Source organism: Bos javanicus, chromosome 7 (genome assembly GCF_032452875.1).
Source record: "Bos javanicus breed banteng chromosome 7, ARS-OSU_banteng_1.0, whole genome shotgun sequence".
In the NCBI taxonomy this organism is placed as follows: Eukaryota; Metazoa; Chordata; class Mammalia; order Artiodactyla; family Bovidae; genus Bos; species Bos javanicus.
In genome coordinates this window covers 52,026,431-52,048,263 of record NC_083874.1, presented here as the reverse complement: position 1 = coordinate 52,048,263, position 21,833 = coordinate 52,026,431, and the positions used below count along the sequence as shown (strand labels likewise).

General features: G+C 46.2%; 2 protein-coding genes and 1 long non-coding RNA gene across 22 annotated transcripts in view; 1 reads left to right on the top strand and 2 right to left on the bottom strand.

The window, feature by feature from the left end:
- LOC133251387 (protocadherin gamma-C4) overlaps positions 1 to 21,833 on the bottom strand; it is a 186,900-nt gene that overhangs the window by 83,146 nt on the left and 81,921 nt on the right. The window contains exon 1 of one of the 20 annotated variants that reach the window (XM_061423761.1): positions 18,813 to 21,317. The exons of 16 other annotated variants lie outside the window; for them this stretch is intronic. In XM_061423761.1, coding sequence (XP_061279745.1) covers positions 18,813 to 21,230 — 2,418 coding nt within the window. In that variant the 5' untranslated portion in view covers positions 21,231 to 21,317. Of the gene's footprint in view, positions 1 to 302; positions 4,340 to 10,699; positions 14,141 to 14,184; positions 18,102 to 18,812; positions 21,318 to 21,833 lie in introns of those variants that run through there. 3 more of the 20 variants (XM_061423760.1, XM_061423748.1, XM_061423754.1) reach the window with 3 other exon arrangements.
- On the bottom strand, positions 4,362 to 10,693 carry LOC133251388 (protocadherin gamma-B1-like). The gene has a single exon (XM_061423777.1). It carries the CDS (start codon positions 7,138 to 7,140, stop codon positions 4,678 to 4,680), a length of 2,463 nt encoding a protein of 820 aa, XP_061279761.1. The 5' UTR covers positions 7,141 to 10,693; the 3' UTR covers positions 4,362 to 4,677.
- Positions 21,125 to 21,799, top strand: LOC133251397 (uncharacterized). Its single transcript, XR_009737594.1, has 2 exons — positions 21,125 to 21,203; positions 21,315 to 21,799. It is a non-coding gene; the product is annotated as an uncharacterized LOC133251397 (long non-coding RNA).

Below are 21,833 nucleotides of genomic sequence, written 5' to 3'. Positions count from 1 at the left end.
GGTAACTCATAAGAATTGGTACAGTAAATTAGAAAATTACTTAAAATTAGAAAAATAATATAGAGTATTAAAAAGTACTTCATAGATATAAAATTTAATATATGAATATACAATATATATTTTAAATTGTTATAAATAAGGTGTGAGGGAGGGCCTGAAGGAAGACCGCCGGGTTGTCATCGGTGTCTGCAATGTTCATATAAATTTCTTGGGGTCTGTTTAATAGATTCCAAATAAATATTAATCACCCATAAGAAGAGGTATCTTGCTCAAAGCTAAGAGAATGCTTGATATGCACTCACCTGAATTAATGCACCATTATCTTTAGAAAACACGGAATCGCCTGAGAGCAAGAGAGGCTCGCTTTTCTCACAGCTCTCTTGACTGATGAGCGTGTCCGCGTAGTTCGGCTGCGGGAAGATCACGTGACTCCCCCGAGAGTCCGCCGTGAGCGAGACCTCGTGCGAATAGGTCTGCAGGAAAGCCCGCACCCCGTCCACGCCCACAAACTGAGACGCCGGCACGCCAGCCAACCCGCTGCCCGAAGCCTGGAACAGACGCGACATGTGCCAGCGCCGCAATCTGAGCGCCAGTAGCACAAAGACAAAGGCGAGGAAGACACAGGAGACCGCGGCCACCGCCACCACCAGATAGAGTGTGAAGCCTGAGTCGTCGAAGCTGGCTGGAGACTCCAGGCTGCCTAGATCAGCCAGGACATCTGGGATGCTGTCAGCCACAGCCACCGTGAGCGTGACGGTGGCAGAGAGAGGGGGCTGGCCGTGGTCCTGGACCGCCACCACCAGGCTCTGCTTGAGCGCGTCTCTGTCCAGCAGGGCCCGCGCTGTGCGCACCTCGCCCGTGTGCAGCCCCACTGAGAAGAGCCCTGGCTCACTGGCCTTGAGCAGGCGGTAGGACAGCCAGGCGTTCTGTCCTGAGTCTCTGTCCACTGCCACCACCTTGGTGACCAGGTAACCGGGCTCTGCGGAGCGGGGTGCTAGCTCCACGCCTGTGGAGCCATCGGTAGGTACGACGGGGAAGAGGATCTCTGGCGAGTTGTCGTTCTGGTCCAGCACGAACAGGCTCAGAGAAACGTTGCTGCTGAGTGGAAGGTCCCCGCTGTCATGTGCTATCACTTGTAGCTCTAAGTCTCGGAATTGTTCATAGTCGAAGGAGCGGAGCGCATACAGGACACCAGTGTCTGAGTTTATGGAGACGTAGGAGGACAAGGGAGCTCCCTGGAGGGTGTCCTCCACCAAGGAGTAAGTGACTTGGGCATTCTCTCCATAGTCGGGGTCATAGGCGGTCACAGAGATGATGGAAGCTCCTCTGGGGTTGTTTTCTAGGATATATGCCGAGTAGGAGGCTTGAGAGAAGGCAGGCGCGTTGTCGTTGATGTCTGCCACGTTCAAGGTGATGTGAGTTTCCCTGGACAGGGGCGGGCTTCCTCGATCAGTGGCCATAACGGTGATATTGTAGCTAGGAACCAGTTCTCGGTCTAGGAGTGTGTCTGTCATTAAACTATAATAATTTCCATAAGACTTTTCTAATTTAAAGGGCAGATTCCTTTGGACGAAACAGGTTACTCGTCCATTTTCCCCAGAGTCTTGATCATTTATATTTAAAAGGGCAATTAACGTCCCTCTGGGAGAGTTTTCCGGAATGGAGCTGGAGAGAGAGGTGACTACTACTTCAGGGGCGTTGTCATTCACATCCAAAACTGTGATCAGGACTTTGGCTCGTGCAGAATATCCTGCGTTATCCGTTGCTTGCACTTCCATCTCGTAGAATCCTGATTCCTCGTAGTTCAACTCCCCTATTGTTGAAATTGTCCCTAAATTACAATCTAGCTCGAAAAGTTGGGCCGCTTTGTTGTCCACATACCGGAAGGAATACATCACTTCCGCATTGGATCCTTCATCAGGGTCGGTGGCATTTACCAGAAGCAGTTTAGTGCCCACGGCCACATTCTCCGGAACGCTCACACGGTACTCGGATTGAGCAAACGCTGGTGCGTTGTCGTTCGCATCAAGGACCATCACACGGATGCGCGCAGTGCCAGTGCGGACTGGATCGCCCCCGTCCGAGGCCGTGAGAACCAGGCGGTGAACGGCCTTTTCCTCGCGGTCCAGGGCGCGCTCCAGCACTAATTCCGGGTACTTATTACCATCTGCTCCGCTTTGCACGTCAAGGGAGAAGTGAGTATCACTACTGAGATCGTAGCTTTGGAGTGAATTCTTCCCTATATCCGGATCCCAAGCGTGGGGAAGGGGGAACCTCATCCCTTTAGCTGCGTATTCACTCATTTTTATTTCTAATTCACCTTCCTGGAAATATGGGGCGTTATCATTAATGTCCCTCACTTCTACCACTACCCCGTATATTTTCACTTGATCCTCCATCAGAATCTCCAGATTTAGTTGACACTTAACGGCCCCCATACAGAGCTCCTCCCGGTCTATCCTGCCCGCTGTGACCAAGCTGCCGCTCCGCGGATTCAGATCGAAAAGTTGTGTCCTACCTCTGGAGACGATGCGGACTCCGCGCTCCTCCAGTTCCTGAGGCTCCAACCCCAGATCCTTGGCGATGTTCCCCACCCTAGAGCCTTTCTCCAGCTCCTCGGGAACTGAATAATAGATTTGTGTGCCTCCAGTTTCCCACAGAACCCCCAGGAGAACTACCAGCAAGACTAGCTTTTTGCAGTCCCCGTGCATTCGCGCAGGAATCATTGTTACCTTCCTTGAGTATTAACTTCCAGTTCTTCCCTTGATCACCGAAGTCCGGATCAGCTCATTCGTCCTTAAAATCTACAGTTTGGGGACCCGAGCTCTTCTGCTCAGTTTCCTCACAGTCCGAGAGATGGTTAATTTTTTTCGGTGCTTTGTGCTTCACGCGCGTGCACGGCTGGCAGGATCTCTCTCTGCTCTTCTCTCCCTGGTTGGTGAACAGCGGCACTCAGAGTCCTAACCAATTACTGCACAGTCTTAAAGTCCGGGAAACCATTTTGGTTTCTAGACCTTAAATAGCTCCACCTACTGTTCTTCAAATAGGGATGAAAGTGGACCCAACTAAAACTACTGTATTCATCTTATTTGGAATTTCAGTGAACTTCTTCTTATTTCCCTAAACTTCTCATAAACAGCCACCTTCCTGAGATTATTTTCTGTACCTGTATGTATATTCTGATTTTTCTGATGAGCTTTTACATGAAGTTTCTATACACAGTAAATTTAACCATGTAATTTTAGTACACCAGCTTTGGTATCACCCCCAGCACACATACATACCTATTATGGGAATCTCGTAAGGCGTTTCATGTTTTGAGAAAATATATAACAATAATTTAAAAATTCTCCCTCAACTAAAATCTGAGGCAAAATTTGTCGGTAGATTCTTAAATTTGCCTAAATGGAAGAACTACTTTAACAGGTTGACATTTAGCATTTAAAAATCAAATTTTTACAATAATATGGCAACCTAAAAATAAGAAATGTGATTGTACACGTTATCAGAATCACACTTGACAGGAAATCAAGTGAAGAAGACACACATTTTTAGAACAAAATAGAAGCATTCCAGAGACACTGGTTCAAGATGGCAGAGTAGAAAGACATGTGCTCACCAACTTCAAGAGTGCCAAAAATCACAACAAATTGCTAAGCAACCATGGACAGAAAGATGCAGAACCCACCAAAAAAGATACCCCACATCCAAAGTCAAAGGAGAAGCTGCAATGAGATGGTAGGAGGGGCACAATCACAATAAAATAAAAAAAGAAAGCATTCCAACTAGCATTTGCTGAGGATATGGGTAGGACTCTACTAATATATTTCAAAAGAATGTTTAGGATCAACATCCTGTGATAAACCACATCGGAAAAGAATTTGAAAAAAGAATATGTATATATGAATCACTGCTGTACATAAGAAACTAACACAACACTGTAAATCAACTATACTTCAGTTAAAAAAGAGAATGTCTAGGAAAATTAGAAACCAAAATATTATAAACTCACCTTTTTCTGGGAAACACCAAATTCCAGTTACTGACACTTACTGGTAATATATTTGGAAGCCCACCAAAATATAGGGGAAAAATCTATTGTGCTTTCACATATGTAAAGGTTTATGAGGATAAGCATAAGTGGCAGGTATACCATAAATAACATCTTTAATACTTCAATGAAATCAACAGGTAGCTCTGAGAAAAGGTAGGACATAAAATTTATCTGTTCAATGGTACTCAAAGAATCCCTAGCAAATGTACCTAAATATTATGTAGTCATTATTATGTCCTTAATTTTAAAGTTTGTATGCATTCCCCTCTCACTTTGTAGTTAAAAGAGTAAAAAAAAAAAAAAAAGAGTAAAGAAAAGCCTTACATCCTAAGATATTGATGTTCTAAAAAGGAGAAACACTCACAGGAAAAACAATTATGCTTCCATTAAAAATATTTGAATGGCAGCAGCATTGTAGTATCCACATCTCACAGTAAGAGAGATTTTGTGGGGGGATAATAGAATAACTCATGAAATTGTCAAAATATTTAAAATACTTGAGGGTTAATAATAAGAGTTGCTGATCTACCCAGAAAGAAACAGAAAAGACAGAGTGGGCAAACAAAAGTGAAGTGATAGTAGATATACTCTGTTTAAGGTTTTTTCTTTTTTAAATATTGGTTTCAAAATAATCCAAACCCATATGCAGATGAAAGGCATTCATTAAAACTCACTTGAATAGAGGCAACAGAGTTACAGCTTAACTTGTTATTCTCCTCAGTGACACTTACTACCAAAGAAGCTTCATTGGAAAGATCTTGTGGGGATACCACTTCTGGTGTCAAGGTGAGAAAGTCGAACCTTGTTTTCTGAGAATCCGCAACGCACAGATTGTAGGAATAAGGCAAAGTCCCCTCACTGTAGTTGGGGAGAACCTCAGGTCCAGTCTTAGAACAGAGATCAGGCTGAAAACAGCCCCAGGTGGCCAGGCTAGAGGAGCGCCGAAAGCTCAGGACGATGGCCAGAATCACCACAAGGAGGAAGAGCACCGAGATCAAGGCCAAGGCCACCACCAGGTAAAACTGCAGCTCAGCTTGGGGGTCAGACGGTGCGGGCCGGTCACTGAGGTCCGGCAGCGCCTCCTGCAGGCTGTCGGCGAAAACCAGGAGCAGCGTGGCGGTGGCCGAGAGGGGCGGCTGTCCCCCATCGCGCACAGCGACCAGCAGGCGCTGGCGGGCCGCGTCCCTGTCGCCCAAGGCCCGCGCCGTGCGCACCTCGCCCGTGCGCAGCCCCACGCTGAACAGTCCGGGCTCGCTGGCCTGCAGCACGTGGTAGGACAGCCAGGCGTTGTGTCCAGAGTCTGCGTCCACCGCCACCACTTTGGTGACTAGGTAGCCGGGCTGAGCGGCGCGCGGCACCGTGTCGAAGAGCGCCGAGCCGTCGGGCCCCAGCGCCGGGTACAGCACCCTGGGTGCGTTGTCGTTGCGGTCGCCCACCAGCACGCGCAGGCTCACGTTGGCGCTCAGCGCGGGCGAGCCGTGGTCGCGGGCCTGCAGCGTCAGCTCGAAGGCGCGCAGCTGCTCGTGGTCGAAGGCGCGCTGCGCGAACACCACGCCGCTCTGCGGGTTCACGGACAGGTAAGACGACAGCGGTCGTGGCTCCAGGTCGCTGGCCACGATGGAGTAGGAGACACGGCCATTGGGTCCCAGGTCTGGGTCGGAGGCGCTGACTTGCGCAATGGAGGCGCCGGGTGGATTGTTCTCTGCCACGTGGACCACGTAGGAGGCCTGGTGGAAAACTGGAGCGTTGTCATTGACATCGGTGATTCGTAGAGTGACGCTTCTGCTGGAGGAGAGGGGCGGCTTGCCCCTGTCTGTGGCTGCGATGGTGACATTGTACTCCGGGGTCTGCTCCCGGTCCAGGGCGCCATCTGTCACAAGCTTGTAGTAATTATTGGCGGAAGATTCAATTCGAAAAGGAACTTTTTCTTTTATGAGACATGTGACCTCCCCATTTTCTCCCAAATCTTTATCATGTGTTTTGAACAGAGCAATCACAGTTCCAGGTTCTGCATCCTCAGTTATGGAACTAGACACGGAAGTGAAAACCACCTCTGGGGCATTGTCGTTCTCATCTACAACGTCCAATATAATTTTACACTCACCGGTCATGCCTCCACCGTCCTTGGCTTCTATGCTTATGATATAACTGCTACTGATTTCAAAATCTATAGGACCGTTGGATTTAATTTCTCCACTTTGATGATCCAGCACAAACATGTTTCCAATACCTCGCAGTGTTTTGAAGGAGTAGGTGATTTCTGCATTGATGCCCTCATCCTGGTCAGTGGCCTTCACCTTTAGCACAAAAGTGCCTGGGGGTGAGTTCTCACGCAGGCTAACTTTGTACACATCCTGACTGAACACTGGAGGGTTATCATTGGCATCAGTGACCTTGACCCTGATTTGAGTGGTGCCAGTTTGGACGGGATCACCGCCATCCACTGCTGTCAAGATCAGGAGGTGGGAACGCTGTTGCTCCCTGTCCAGGGGCTTCTCCAGCACTAATTCTGGGGCATTCTTGCCTTCAGCCTTATACTCAACCATGAGAGAGAAATGCTCATTATAGCTCAGTTGGTAACTCTGAAGAGAGTTAGGCCCTACATCTGCATCGATAGCTGACTCCAGACCAAACCGAGTTCCTGGAATTGCAAACTCGTTGATTTGTATAACGATGTTATTTTGGGGGAAATGAGGTGGATTGTCATTTATATCTTCTATCATCACGTTTATGTGAAAAACATTTATAGGATTCTCTGCTACAATTTCCAAGGGTACAACACACAAAGGGTTTTGGGGACAGAGCGACTCCCGATCTATTCTGTCACTCACAAGTAAGTTCCCATTCTCCGTGTTTACAGTAAAGTATAGTTTCTCAGAACTAACTCTGAGGTTGCGGGTCAATAAATCCTGTACATGCAGCCCCAGGTCCTCGGCCAGATTCCCCACCACGGAGCCTCTGGTCATTTCTTCTGGAATAGAATAGCGGATCTGTTCGGAAAGCGCCCCGCAGAACAAAGGCAGCAAGAAAGGAAAGAGTACTTGCCGCCGCCGGGTACTGCTTCTCTGCTTCGCCCTATTTCCCATTCTTCTCTGCGATGCTGCAGCCTCCGATGTGAAGAGATGGTTTGCAAATTGCGTTTAAAATATTTACATCGACCACATAGAAAACTCAACGCTCCCAGTTTGAAGACAACCTAATCGGTATTCCGGAATCAGATTTGCGGAGTAGCAAGCCTGAGAACTGGCTACTCTTCCTTCGGACTTGATTGTGTGCGCAAGAAATCACTCGGGTAGACACGGAAAGCTAGTTCTTGCAGCGCATTGGCCAACAGCGGCGCTCGGAGTCTATTTAGCAAACTGCAGTCCGAAGCCTTGTAAATAATGGGATTCAGTATTCCAGCAGATATGTTGAACTGATTTATGGTGAATGAGGCAGTTTAGGAGTTTTGGATAGGTCTATTCTCCAGTGTTTATAACCAAACAGGGCTCCTTAGAGGTGAGATCCTATAGAAGAGCCATTAATCCAATAATGAGGAAAGTTTGTCTTTTTCTAATCAGAGGAAATGCACATATTGGAAGAACAAAGTAGTCTTCTCTCCACGAAGACCACGTGGAAAAACAGCCCCACCAAGTGGTTTGGGGAAATTTTGACAGCTGTGAAATGATACCCAGTATTATCTTCAATCTGATATGCATATGAGTTTCCTCCTTTCATCAGAGAAGGTGAGATCGGAGCTGTATAGGGCATTACTCAGGATAAGAATAGCCAATACCATAAAGTCTTCCTTGTTACTTATCAAAGACATTTACGAAAAGAATTATGAAGTGTTTTACACTTTCATCATAAATATAAAAGGGTACCCTAGTAGGTTACTATAGGAATTTAATGACATGAAATGTGAGCGTTCTAGTTTTATCCTTTTATTTAACTGTACCTTAAGTTGCATCTCAACAGAACTTTATCTATCTCTAATCAAAATAACCTTCTTAATCTCAAGTGTCAAAACCAGCCTTTCCATTTTGTTCTCTAAGATCTTGGTTGCCAACTCCTAACTAGTTCAGATTATGTTTTTTAAAAATACGGAACAACCTCCCTCTCCCAGCAAAAGCCTCATATTCCTTTTATTCAACTAGTTTCCATTCAAGTAAAATGCCTTAAATCTTTTTCCTCAGTTTGGAATCTCATAAGCATAAATTCTATCCTGATGATGCTCAAAACACTCAATGTTTTTCTTGACTTCAAGACAAATTTAGGCAGCTGTTGCAGGACTTCCCTTTCCTTACAGCTGAAATTCTTTTTGCTCAAACATTAGATACTCAATTTATAGTTAATCATAGTAAGGTCAGTTCTGAAATGAGAAGGGATATCTTAAAAGGAAAGGTGAATATGCAAGTAATCTGGGCGAAATATCTAGAAGTGCTGTGAGAGTGTTGAGCTGAATTGTTGACTATGGAGATGATTCCTGAGATCAATACCCTAGAAAAGTTTTCTTTCTTCCCTTAACTTTCCTAGGCATTGCTTCAGATAACACACTATTAGGTAACTATTAGGTTCAATAACAAGGTGGTTCTGAACGTAAGAACTGATTATGAAAAAAAAAAAGTGAAAGTATGAATCATTCAGTTGTGTCTGGCTCTTTGTGACCCCACGGATTGTAGCCCACCAGGATCCTCTGTCCATGGAATTCTCCAGGCAAGAATACTGGATTGGGTAGCCATTCCCTTCTCCAGGAGATCTTCCCCAGTCAGAGATCAAACCCAGGTCTCCTTCATTGTAGGCAAATTCTTTACCATCTAAGCCATCATGGAAGCCCCAAGAATTGAGTGTACTACTATTTAATATAAAAATGAGTTTACATGAAAGTAACACAATGTTGTAAATCAACTATACTTCAATTTAAAAAATGAGTTTACACACAGATATAGAGAATAGACTTGTCATTGCCAAGGGGGAGAAGGGGTGAAGGAGGGAAGGATTGAGAGTTTGGGATTAGCAGATGCAAACTATTAAAAGGATGGATGAACAACAAGGCCTACTGTATAGCACAAGGAACTATATTCAACATCCTGTGATAAACCATAATGAGAAAAAAGCATATGTATATAGTGAAGGTTGCTCAGCTGTGTCCGACTCTCTGACAGCCCATGTAATATACAGTCCAAGGAATTCTCTAGGCTAGAATACTGGGGTGGGTAGCCTTTCCCTTCTCCAGAGGATCTTCCTGACCCAGTAATCTAACTAGGGTCTCCTGCATTGCAGGCGGATTCTTTACCAGCTGAGCCACAAGGGAAGTCCAAGAATACTGAAGTGGATAGCTTATCCCTTCTCCAGAGGATCTTCCTGACCCAGGAATCTAACTGGGGTCTTCTGCATTGCAGGTGGATTCTTTATCAACTGAGCTATGAGGGAAGCCCATGTGTGTGTGTGTGTGTGTGTGTGTGTGTGTGTATTCCATAGAATGGAATCAGTCTTTCTATGCAGCACAAATTAACACTGTAAATCAACCATACTTCAATAAAATGCTTTAAAGTGAGTTTGCAAAGGAAATAAAGATGAGTCCAAGACTCCTAAGCATACTGAAAACAAACAAAATATCCAGAGGAATACCAGCTAAATCAATCTCATGAAGTCTAAATACCCACTCCATCTCTTATATTCACAAAATATTCCATATGAATAAATCTAAAAAATGTAAACATGTTTAGCAGATTTGAAAATAACTTTTTGAGAAGCACTGGATCAAAATTAAAAATTATTTCTATAGGAGAATTTACTACATTAAAAAAATTCTTCAACAATACACAGACACTAAAGTTCAAGTAAAAGAATAAAAGGAAATAATACCAGTTCTACAATTCAACTACTTCTTCAGAACAATCTAGTGACTTCACTGTATAAATAGAAAAGATGTCTAGAACTTAAGATGAAAAATATGTTCTACATTTTCTCTCCCAAGAGAGCCTCATATTTAAAAGGGAGTCAGTATGTCTTATTTTAATGAGGCAAAGAAATGAGATAAGGTTGAAATAATCAACAGAAGCTAAACATTACTAATCACCAAAAGTCAAAAGAGAATTGTTTTGTGCTCAGAAAAAAAAGCTTCTGTGTGTAAAAGTGTATATGTGTGAGTATGTGTGTATATGTATTATAGATGAAGAAAAAGAGCTAGAGTAAGTATGCTGTTGAGTCAACATGAGTATTAGAAGTAAAACAAATAATGGTAGAATATAAGTATAAATCTGTGGAGGCAATACAAAGCTGAAATGAAATAAATAAAAATGTTTATGAATCATTAACTTGAACACAACCAGTTTACATTGATAGCCAAACACTGATGATAGAAAAATATTACTAAAATTCAATTTAAAACCAATGATAACAGAACTGGACCTCTGAAATTCAAACAAAGAAACAAAAGAACCTGCCAGGACCAAAAGAAGAAAAAAACTTTCACAAAACCTTCCTGGAAAATGATGATAACCTGATGAAAGGTAAAGTACAGAATTTCACATGCTTTGCTTTATACAAGAACATACACCCCCTCCCAAACAGTTCATACAATAGGCTCAGGGGGGGAAAAAAGTAATCTTATAAGACCTATGCACAGACATCAACAATTGGAAGGCAGGAAATAAATCTCACCTGATTACCAGTAGGATCACATTTGCTTAAACCTGTAACTGAATCTTCAGTTATCAAAAGAGGCTCGCTTTTCCCACAGCTCTCTTGACTGACGAGCGTGTCCGCGTAGTTCGGCTGCGGGAAGATCACATGACTCCCCGTAGAGTCTGCGGTGAGCGAGACCTCGTGCGAATAGGTCTGCAGGAAAGCCCGCATCCCGTCCACGCCCACAAACTGAGACGCCGGCACGCCAGCCAACCCGCTGCCCGAAGCCTGGAACAGACGCGACATGTGCCAGCGCCGCAGTCTGAGAGCCAGTAGCACAATGACAAAGGCGAGGAAGACACAGGAGACCGCGGCCACCGCCACCACCAGATAGAGTGTGAGGCCTGAGTCTTCGGGGCTGGCTGGAGACTCCAGGCTGCCTAGATCAGCCAGGACATCTGGGATGCTGTCAGCCACAGCCACCGTGAGCGTGACGGTGGCCGAGAGAGGGGGCTGGCCGTGGTCCTGGACCGCCACCACCAGGCTCTGCTTGAGCGCGTCTCTGTCCAGCAGGGCCCGCGCTGTGCGCACCTCGCCCGTGTGCAGCCCCACCGAGAAGAGCCCTGGCTCACTGGCCTTGAGCAGGCGGTAGGACAACCAGGCGTTCTGTCCTGAGTCTCTGTCCACTGCCACCACCTTGGTGACCAGGTAGCCGGGCTCTGCGGAGCGGGGTGCTAGCTCCACGCCTGTGGAGCCATCCGTGGGGAGGGCGGGGTATAGGATTTCGGGTACATTGTCATTCTGATCCAGCACGAATATGCTCAGTGATACGTTGCTGCTGAGTGGTGGGTTCCCACTGTCATGCGCTGTCACCCACAACTGCAGTTCATGGAACTGTTCGTAGTCGAAGGAACACAGAGCATACAGAATGCCAGTGTCTGAGTTTATGGAGATGTAGGAGGATAGAGGTGCTCCCTGGAGGGTATCCTCTGCCAGAGAATAAGTGACCTGGGCATTCTCTTTGCTGTCCTGGTCAAGTGCAGTCACCGAGAAGAAGGAGGCCCCTCTGGGGTTGTTTTCCAGAATGTAGGCAGAATAAGAGGAGTCCGTAAAAGTGGGTGGGTTATCATTGTCATCTGCTACATTCAGTAAAATGTGAGTTTCTGTAGACAAGGGTGGACTTCCCTGATCTGTTGCTGTCAGTGTTATATCATAGCTCTGAACCTGCTCCCTGTCCAATGCTCTGTTTGTTATCAACTTGTAATAATTTCCGTAAGTCTTTTCTAGTTTAAAAGGCAGATTATTTGGAACGAAACAGGAAACTTGACCATTTTCTCCGGAGTCTTGATCTTGCACATTTAGAAGAGCAATCACCGTACCCGGAGGAGAGTTTTCCAGCACCAAATTAGTAGAAGATGTGATAGTTATTTCTGGAGCATTATCATTCACATCCACAACTGTGACCAACATTTTAGCAGTGGTAGAGAGACCTCCGCCATCTTGGGCTTGAATTTCCATCTCATAGAATCTATATTTCTCAAAATCCAGAGAACCCTGTATTAAGACATCTCCAGATAGAGAATTCAACTGGAATATTTTAGAAGCTTTGCTTTCCACATTTCGGAATGAATACACTACTTGCCCGTTGATTCCCTCATCTGGGTCAGTTGCATTCACCGTGAGCACCCGAGTTCCAGAGCTGAGGTTCTCAGGAACGCTCACTTCATATGTAGATTGTGTAAATTTGGGGATATGATCATTTACATCGAGGACCACCACGCGAACCGGAACAGTGCCCTGGCGGATGGGATCTCCTCCATCTAAGGCTGTGAGGAAGAGGTGATGAGCAGCCTGTGTTTCCCGGTCCAGGCTCCCCTCCAGCACTAGCTCAGGATTCTTGGCCCCATCCATACTGCCTCGTACTTGCAAGGAAAAGTAACTGTTAGGATTGAGCTGGTAGCGCTGGAGGGAGTTCATTCCCACGTCTGGATCCCTAGCGTTAGGAAGAGGAAATCGCGATCCCAGAGTTGCGTGTTCACTGACTTTTATCTCTACTTCCTCCTCCTGGAAGCTAGGGGCGTTATCATTAATATCCATTATTTCCACCTCCACTCCGTAAATCTTCAGGGTATCTTCCACAAGTATCTCCATGTTTAAAAAACAGGAGGAAACCGCCTCACATAGCTCCTCCCGGTCTATCCTACCCGCGGTGATCAAACTGCCACTTCGCGGATTTAGTGCGAAAAGCTGCGTCTTTCCTCTGGAGACAATGCGGACTCCGCGCTCCGCCAGTTCCCTGGGCTCCAGCCCCAGGTCCTGGGAAACATTGCCCACGAAGAAGCCTTTGTCTGTCTCTTCCGGCACCAAGTATCGGATCTGCCCGGCCCCCGACTCCCGCAGCGTCCCCAGGAAAATATACAGTAGGACCAGCCCGCTGCAATCCAGAAGCAGTTCCCGCTTCGCCATGGCTGAGCCGATATTCCGCGGTTTCTTGAGCCTTTAGGTTCTGAATCAGCTTATGTATCTACGAAGTCCCTGGCTGACTACATCCAAAAATATATTAGAGAGCGAAGAGAAGTACTTTTAAGTTTTCAGCATCAGGATCTGTGAGTATCCACCTCACTCAGCTTTGTGAGGAAGAGGTAGGAGGGAGGGAGGGACTCTGTAGCTTGCAGCTTCCCGTTCCCTAATTGGTGAACAGCGGCGCCTGGAGCCCAATCTTATTATTGCAACGAGAAAGAAAAACGCAACTATTGCTCCTGTTCGGAAGTTATTACACTCCCCTCTTTGAGAATCACAAGTATTTGTAAAGCATAAAATTGCAGACAATAAAGTTATGTGGTATGATGTTAAAGGTTTACCAAGAGCACTTATGAAAAGAATAACTATTAAAAAGGCTTGCTAAAATAATTTCAGACTACTGGAACTGAAAACTTGCAGGTTAGATTTGATTCCCTTTGTTTTTTATTGACTAAAGGGAGCAGTATTTGTGGTTGTGTAACTAGCACGGTTCCAACAAAATCATCAGTTAGGATTAAGACTATAATTCTTACCAATGTTTCTTTGTTGTGTAAAATAAACATTGGAGAGAATGTGGATCTCATTAGAGTTGTCATTTAAAATACCACAGCATAAATCCTTATCCTTAATTAAAAGGTATTCTAGGGATTTCCCTTGTTGTCCAGTGGTTGAGACTCCATGCTTCTAGTGCAAAGAGGTGCAGCTTCAATCCCTGGTCAGAGAACTAATATCCCACATGCCACCGCCAAAAAAAAAAAAAAAAAGTATTCTATTTCATGAAAAATCGACCTGAGCCTTCTCTATATACTTCACCTTAAAATATATTTGAATAGTAGAGGGTTTGCAGCGTCGTAAACTTTAGTCTTAACAGTAATACCCTTGAGTTTGAAATAGATTTATTTTAGGAATTTTATCAAGAGATGGAATCTAAAATCTCAAAATAACAGTGCTATATTAGAATATATTGGCATACTGGAATATAAAAAGTATTAAGTACTTACCTGTTTAAAAGTGTTCTTATCTGCTTCAATACTAGGAGTTAAAATGCTATCCAATAGCACTGAAGAGCTATCTTTGTTGAGAATATCTTGTGTGGCAGGACAGTGTTCAACAGATGTGAGAAAATTAAGTTCTGGATTAGTTTGATTCCCAGGCACACATAAATTATAGGCATAGGGCAACGTTCCCTCACTGTAGGTATGAGGAATCTCAGGACCAGACTTAGAACAAAGAATAGACCCAAAGAAGCCCCTAGCGCTGGGGCTGGAAGAGCTTCGAAGGCGCACAGCGATGGCCAGAATCACCGTAAGGAGGAAGAGCACCGAGATCAAGGCCAAAGCCACCACCAGGTAAAACTGCAGCTCAGCCTGGGGGTCAGAGGGCGAGGGCCGGTCACTGAGGTCCGGCAGCGCCTCCTGCAGGCTGTCGGCGAAAACCAGGAGCAGCGTGGCGGTGGCCGAGAGGGGCGGCTGTCCCCCATCGCGCACAGCGACCAGCAGGCGCTGGCGGGCCGCGTCCCTGTCGCCCAAGGCCCGCGCCGTGCGCACCTCGCCCGTGCGTAGCCCCACGCTGAACAGTCCGGGCTCGCTGGCCTGCAGCACGTGGTAGGACAGCCAGGCGTTGTGTCCAGAGTCTGCGTCCACCGCCACCACCTTGGTGACCAGGTAGCCGGGCTGCGCGGCGCGGGGCACCGTGTCGAAGAGCGCCGAGCCGTCGGGCCCCAGCGCCGGGTACAGCACCCTGGGCGCGTTGTCGTTGCGGTCGCCCACCAGCACGCGCAGGCTCACGTTGGCGCTCAGCGCGGGCGAGCCGTGGTCGCGGGCCTGCAGCGTCAGTTCGAATGCGCGCAACTGCTCGTGGTCAAAGGCACGCTGCGCGAACACCACTCCGCTCTGCGGGTTCACGGACACGTAGGACGACAGCGCGCGCGGCTCCAGGTCGTTGGCCACGATGGAGTAGACCACCTGGCCGTTGGGTCCCAGGTCTGGGTCGCGAGCGCTGACTTGGGCGATGGAAGCGCCGGGTGGGTTGTTTTCTGCCACGTGGACCACATAGGAAGCCTGGTGGAAAACCGGAGCGTTGTCGTTGACATCGGTGATGCGTAGGGTAATGGCAGTGCTGGAGGAGAGGGGCGGCTTGCCCCGGTCAACGGCTGTGATAGTGACGTTGTATTCCGGAGTCTGTTCTCTGTCCAGGGCCCCATCTGTTACTAACTTGTAGTAATTATTAGAAGAAGAATGAATTTTAAACGGAATGTCTCTACTTAAATTACACGTGACTTCTCCATTTTCCTTGGAATCCTGGTCCCGTGTTTTGAAGAGAGCCACAACCATTCCTGGCGGGGAATCTTCCAAAATTTGATCTGAGAGAGAGGTGATGATTATTTCTGGGCTGTTGTCATTTTCGTCCAAAACCTCAATAATTACTTTACACCGTGTAGAGAGCGATCCTCTGTCCTTTGCTTCCACAACCATGGCGTATCTTCCTACATTTTCATAATCCAAGGGTTGATGAGTTATGATGTTTCCTGTAGCAGAATCCAGAGAGAACACGTGCCGGGCTGTATCAGCCACACCAAGGAATGAGTAGGTGATCTCTGCATTGACGCCTTCGTCTTGATCGGTAGCGCTCACCCTCAGCACGTAGGTGCCTGGGGGCACATCTTCCCGAAGGCTGACCTTGTACACATCTTGGCTGAACACAGGGGGATTATCGTTGGCATCCACCACCAGGACTCGGATCTGAGCTGTGCCGCTTTGCGGCGGATCCCCGCTGTCTAAGGCTGTCAGCACCAAATGGTGAACGCTCTGCGTTTCTCGGTCTAGGGCCTTCTTCAATACCAGTTCTGGATATCTGCCCCCGTCAGGATTGTCTTTCACCACTAACGAGAAATACTCATTAGAACTTAGTTGGTATTTGCTCAGTGAATTCATACTAATATCGGGATCATTTGCAGGCTCAAGAATTGTTCCAGTCCCCGGGCTGACAGATTCACTGATTTCTAAGTATATTTCATCCTTATGGAATTGAGGAGCATGGTCATTAATATCTTCAACAACCACAATGATATGAAAAATATTTAAAGGATTTTCTACCACGGCTTCCAACTGCAATTCACATCTTCTCTCTTTGCATATCTGCTCACGGTCTATTCGGTCCTTCACAAGTAAGTCCCCGCTCTCCGCGTCTACGTTGAAGAGCAGCTTCTCCGCGCTAACTCGCAGCTTTCGAGCCGACACATCCAGGACACTGAGCCCTAGATCCCTGGCGAGATTCCCTACCACGGAGCCCTTGGCCAGCTCCTCGGGAATCGAGTAGCGGATCTGCTCGCAGAGCGCGGGGTAGAACAAAGGCAGCAGGAAGAGAAACAGTACCTGCCTCCGGTCAGCCGGGCGTGTCTGCGTGCAGCTCCCTCCCATTGCGCACTCTAGTTCTTCTGGGTCCCAGTCTTTCTAGTTGGAGAAAGTGCACATGGCACACCGGTAAAGCATTTGGCCCAGGACAGGCGGAACTCCCAGTCTAGGGGCTGGGAACCCTTGTGTGCTAGGGAGAATGCGCGGCCAGGAGCTCCAGTGTATAAGCGGGTTTCCTTCTCTCTGTGTTGGTGGCTGCGCAGGAAATCCCTGGCTAGAGGCTGAGGAATCCCGGGCTTCAGAGCTTGCCCTGCACTGGCCGACAGCGGCGCCCAGAGGCTTCGTGTGGAACCGCAGCTTACGTTTTCTGCTTTATTTCAGGAAGTCTTTAAAGACAAGATGATCGCAGCTGAAATATTTGAACCTTGTTCCTCCGGTGATTGTTTTCTTCATGAAACTTTTTTTTTTCACATGGTCAAAACTATCATATATTGGGTTGACCAAAAGTTTGTAACATCTTACGGGAAAACCCGAACGAACTTTTTGGCTAAACCAATATTTTATATGTTAAAATTTTACATAGATTTTGAATAGGGTGAAATAGTTCTTTAAAAAATCTAAAAGGCACAGAAGAATGTAGAATGCAAAACAGGTCTCCTATTCCATTGCTTTCTGCTATCCAGTTCTATCCAGAGGCAATCACAGTAGATCCTTTTAAGAGTAAGTTTCCACAAAGGAAAGTACTAAAGATAAGCATAAAAATTATTTTTGGTCTTCAATCTAGGCTTAATCCATCCCCCCATATTTAAGAACTAGAATACAACCACTTTAGTATTCATTACCATCATCTAAGGTGACCTATATTGCTTTTAAATAATTATATTTCAAGATATTTGCTAACAATAGCTACCATGCCAAAAGAGTAGGTTTTTTTAAACCTGTGTTTTTTCAAAATAATAACATTATTTGAAACATATGCAGAATAATTTTGACTCTCATGGTCAGACATTTAAATGATTCAATTATTTGGAAGTTAAAAAATAAAAGTTATTAACTATAACTCCAAAGATAATAACTATGCTCTTTTCCCACAGACATATCCTTGAACAAAAGTTGAATGACATGGGGAAAAAAATCATGGTCTCATAAACACTTTAAAACACATTAGGGCATGATTTGACCTTATGCTACCATATTAGTTTAGAAGAATATTAATAATAAATTAATAGAATAGTAAGAGATCAAAGCAAACACATCACTATCATCACTTTAAATGGACTCATCAGTAATTCCACTGATCATCTGTTTAGAATTCTGTGTACTTCTCTGCTTGATTCACCTCTCATGCAGAAATGACTTTTTTTAACTTTAAGTTTATTTTGACTATAAATTTCAGAGTTTTCAGAGTTTCAGTTTCCATTCTCTCTATAGTCACTGAAATGACTTTGGCATACCTCTTTGCTCCTGTACTTGGGAACATGTACCAATCTATCTCCCTAAATTATATATATATTTCAGCCTTAGAGATTGGAGAATTTAACAAAAAAGTACAGAGAAAGCAGAACCTCAAGGAGAATTTAACAAAAAAGTACAGAGAAAGCAGAACCTCAAGTCTGCTTAACATAATACCTTTTATCGGTTCTCTAGAGTCCCTATAGAACAAGGAAAGTAAAATTAAAATGGTATATCTTCCACATGACAGTATGAAATGAGAATCACAGGCAAAATGGATGCTGCAGTGTTACCAGGTATGATTATACTTCAAAAATTTAAGCACACGTTGTTATGAATTGTTAATAGAATATTACTGAAAATTGGCAGGATTTCCAGTAAGCTAATGCATTTGTTTCTGACATTTACCTATTCTTACCAGGCCTGACTTCAAAACAAGAGGCAGGGTTGTCTAAGGATTTCAGCATGTAGCCACCAGGAGAGCACACAAATTGACAAGACACTTCTGTATGAAAGTCCTCTCTTAGGAATTGCCAGTATCATACAACAAAACTATAAAACACAAGACTCTGAAGCTAAGCATAATAGCCTATGATAATAAACCTTCACTGGGATTAAGTGAATATTTTCCAGAAAGTAAAAACATATCAGTCTTAATAACTATCAAGTTCTATTCCTCAATGTTTTAGCAAGAAGTGAATGCCACTGAAATGGAGGAAAACGTGAAAAAAATAGGATTAGGATCCCACGATCATGCTGCAAACCTAGGAGTAAAACTGATCATAATTCTTAAAGGTGAGAAAAGGAGCAAAGATAGAACTCACTGGCACCAAAGGGGTATCTTCTACAGGAAACTTCGAATCATCTAACAAAGACAGAGGATCTTTTTTCTCACAGCTCTCCTGGCTGATGAGTGTGTCCGCGTAGTTGGGTTGCGGAAAGATCACATGACTCCTCCGCGAGTCCGCGGTGAGAGAGACCTCGTGGGAATAGGTCTGCAGGAAAGTCCGTACCCCGTCCACACCCACAAAGTGCGAGGCTGGTACACCCAATCCGCCTCCGGAAGCCTGGAGCAGACGCGACGTGTGCCAGCCTCTCAGCTTGAGCGCCACCAGTACAATGACAAAGGCGAGGAAGACGCAGGAGACCGCGGCCACCGCCACCACCAGATACAGGGTGAGGTCTGAAGCATCAGAGGCCGGCGGGACTTCCAAGCTGCCCAGATCAGCAAGAACATCTGGGATGCTATCGGCCACAGCCACCGTGAGCGTGACGGTGGCCGAGAGAGGGGGCTGGCCGTGGTCCTGGACCGCCACCACCAGGCTCTGCTTGAGCGCGTCTCTGTCCAGCAGCGCCCGCGCTGTGCGCACCTCGCCCGTGTGCAGCCCCACAGAGAAGAGTCCTGGCTCGCTGGCCTTGAGCAGGCGGTAGGACAGCCAGGCATTCTGGCCTGAGTCTCTGTCCACTGCCACCACCTTGGTAACCAGGTATCCTGGCTCTGCAGAGCGGGGTGCCAGTTCCACGCCTGTGGAGCCATCGGTAGGGAGGGCAGGATACAGGATTTCTGGCGCGTTGTCATTCTGGTCCAGCACGAATATGCTCAGTGATACGTTGCTGCTGAGTGGTGGGTCCCCACTGTCAGTGGCTGTCACTTGCATCTTCAGATTACGGAACTGCTCATAGTCGAAGGATCGCAGTGCATATAGGACTCCTGTGTCAGAATTGATGGAGACATAGGAGGATAGTGGTGCCCCCTGGATAGTGTCTTCAGCCAGGGAGTAAATAACCTGGGCATTTTCTTTGCTGTCTGGGTCCAGTGCAGTCACTGAGAAGATGGACGCCCCTCTGGGGTTGTTCTCTGGGATATAGGTAAAGTAGGAGATGTGAGAGAAGGTAGGTGGGTTGTCATTGATATCTGCCACTTGCAGGATGAAGTGAGTTTCTGTTGATAGGGGTGGACTTCCTCCATCTGTGGCTTTTAATGTGATATTGTAAGAGGATACCTGTTCCCTGTCAAGAACTTTGTGTGTCACCAATCTATAATAACTATCAATCGATTTTTCTAATTTAAATGGTAGATTCCCCAATATGGAACAGGTGACCTGTCCATTCTGCCCAGAGTCCAGATCATGCACATTTAAAAGAGCTATAACAGTCCCCAAAGGTGAATCTTCCATCAGGGGACTAAACAGAGATGTGATGGTTACCTCTGGACTGTTGTCATTTACATCTTCTATTGTAATCAATACTTTAGCAGTTGCAAGATATGCCCCTCCATCTTCAGCTTGTATTTCTATTTCATAGAAACCGGTCTCTTCGTAATCTAGATTTTCTGATAGCTTTATTTCCCCAGTATTTTTGTTTAGTTGGAATTTCAACAATTGTGTGTCAGGTAATTTTCGGAATGAATATGTCACTTCTCCATTGGCACCTTCATCCCTGTCGGTGGCGGTGACTGTCAACAGCCGTGAGCCCACAGGCAAGTTCTCCGAAACACTCACTCGGTATTCAGGCAAACTGAAAACGGGTGCATTGTCATTTGTATCGAAAACAGTCACACTGATGAGGACAGTGCCAGATCGGAGAGGGTCTCCCCCGTCGACGGCAGTGAGAACCAGACGGTGCATTGCCTCTTCCTCGCGATCCAGAGCGTGCTCCAGCACCAGCTCCGGGGACTTAACGCCATTGACACGGCTTTGAACTGCCAGAGAGAAGTGCTTATTGGAGCTGAGCTGGTAGCTCTGTAGGGAGTTCACGCCCACATCTGGATCAACAGCTTCCGGGAGAGGAAAACGCATTCCTGGAGCGACGTTTTCATTAATTTTTACATCTAGATTTTCTGCTTGAAATTTTGGTGCATTATCATTGATATCAGTTACTTCTATTTCTACTCCGAAAAGTTTCACCCTATCTTCCACAAGAATGTTAAAACTCACCAGACACCGCGCGCTCTGAGCGCAGAGCTCCTCCCGGTCTATCCTGCCTGCGGTGACCAAGCTGCCGCTTCGCGGGTTCAGAGCAAAAAGCTGCGTCCTACCTCTGGAGACGATGCGGACTCCTCGCTCCGCTAGCTCCCGGGGCTCCAGTCCCAAGTCTTTGGAGATGTTGCCCACAAAAGAGCCTTTCTCTAACTCCTCGGGAACCGAGTAGCGGATCTGCCGAGCTTCGGTCTCCCACGACATACAGAGAAGGCAGAGCTGGATCAGCGCGCTGAGGTAGGAGCGATTCCTTTGAGCGGCCATTGTTGTCTGGTGACTGGATTCTCGCTATGTCCTCACTGGGCACGCTGTGTTTTGGCTGATTCCTTTTTCTTACTCTGGGTGCAGGAAGTCTCTGCGGCCTGCGCACCTTAAATTCTGAAGTGAGTTTCGCTGCAGCCCTGGAGCTGATTTGCAGGAACCGTGGAGCTTTGTGTAGCTGGAGCCCTGAGAATCCGGATTGAGCGCTGGCTGCGGTTCTCTCGTAGTAGGTGAACAGCGGCGCTCAGAGTCCTCAGAAGTTACTGCACCCACTTATGTACGCAATAGAAAACAAAGGGGACTCTATTTTTTGTTGTATATTTTATTTTACATTTCTTCTTTGGTTTCTCAACGGATATCTGTAGTTTTCTTGTTGTTGTTTAGTCCTTAAGTCGCGTCCGACTCTTTTGAGACCCCATGGGCTGTAGCCCGCCAGGCTCCTCTGTCCATGTGATTTCCCAGGCAAGAATACTGGAGGTGGACTGCCATTATTCGGTGGAATAAAGTGGAACGAAAGTACTACAGAGTATTAAATAATGGTCGATTAAATTTATATTTGCAACACTTATTTTCCCAATAGAAATATATCCACTTTCAAAGGTAAGT

Bases quoted from the DNA above. Each gene is read 5' to 3' on its own strand.
- LOC133251388 (XM_061423777.1), bottom strand. From the start codon at position 7,140: ATGGGAAATAGGGCGAAGCAGAGAAGCAGTACCCGGCGGCGGCAAGTA.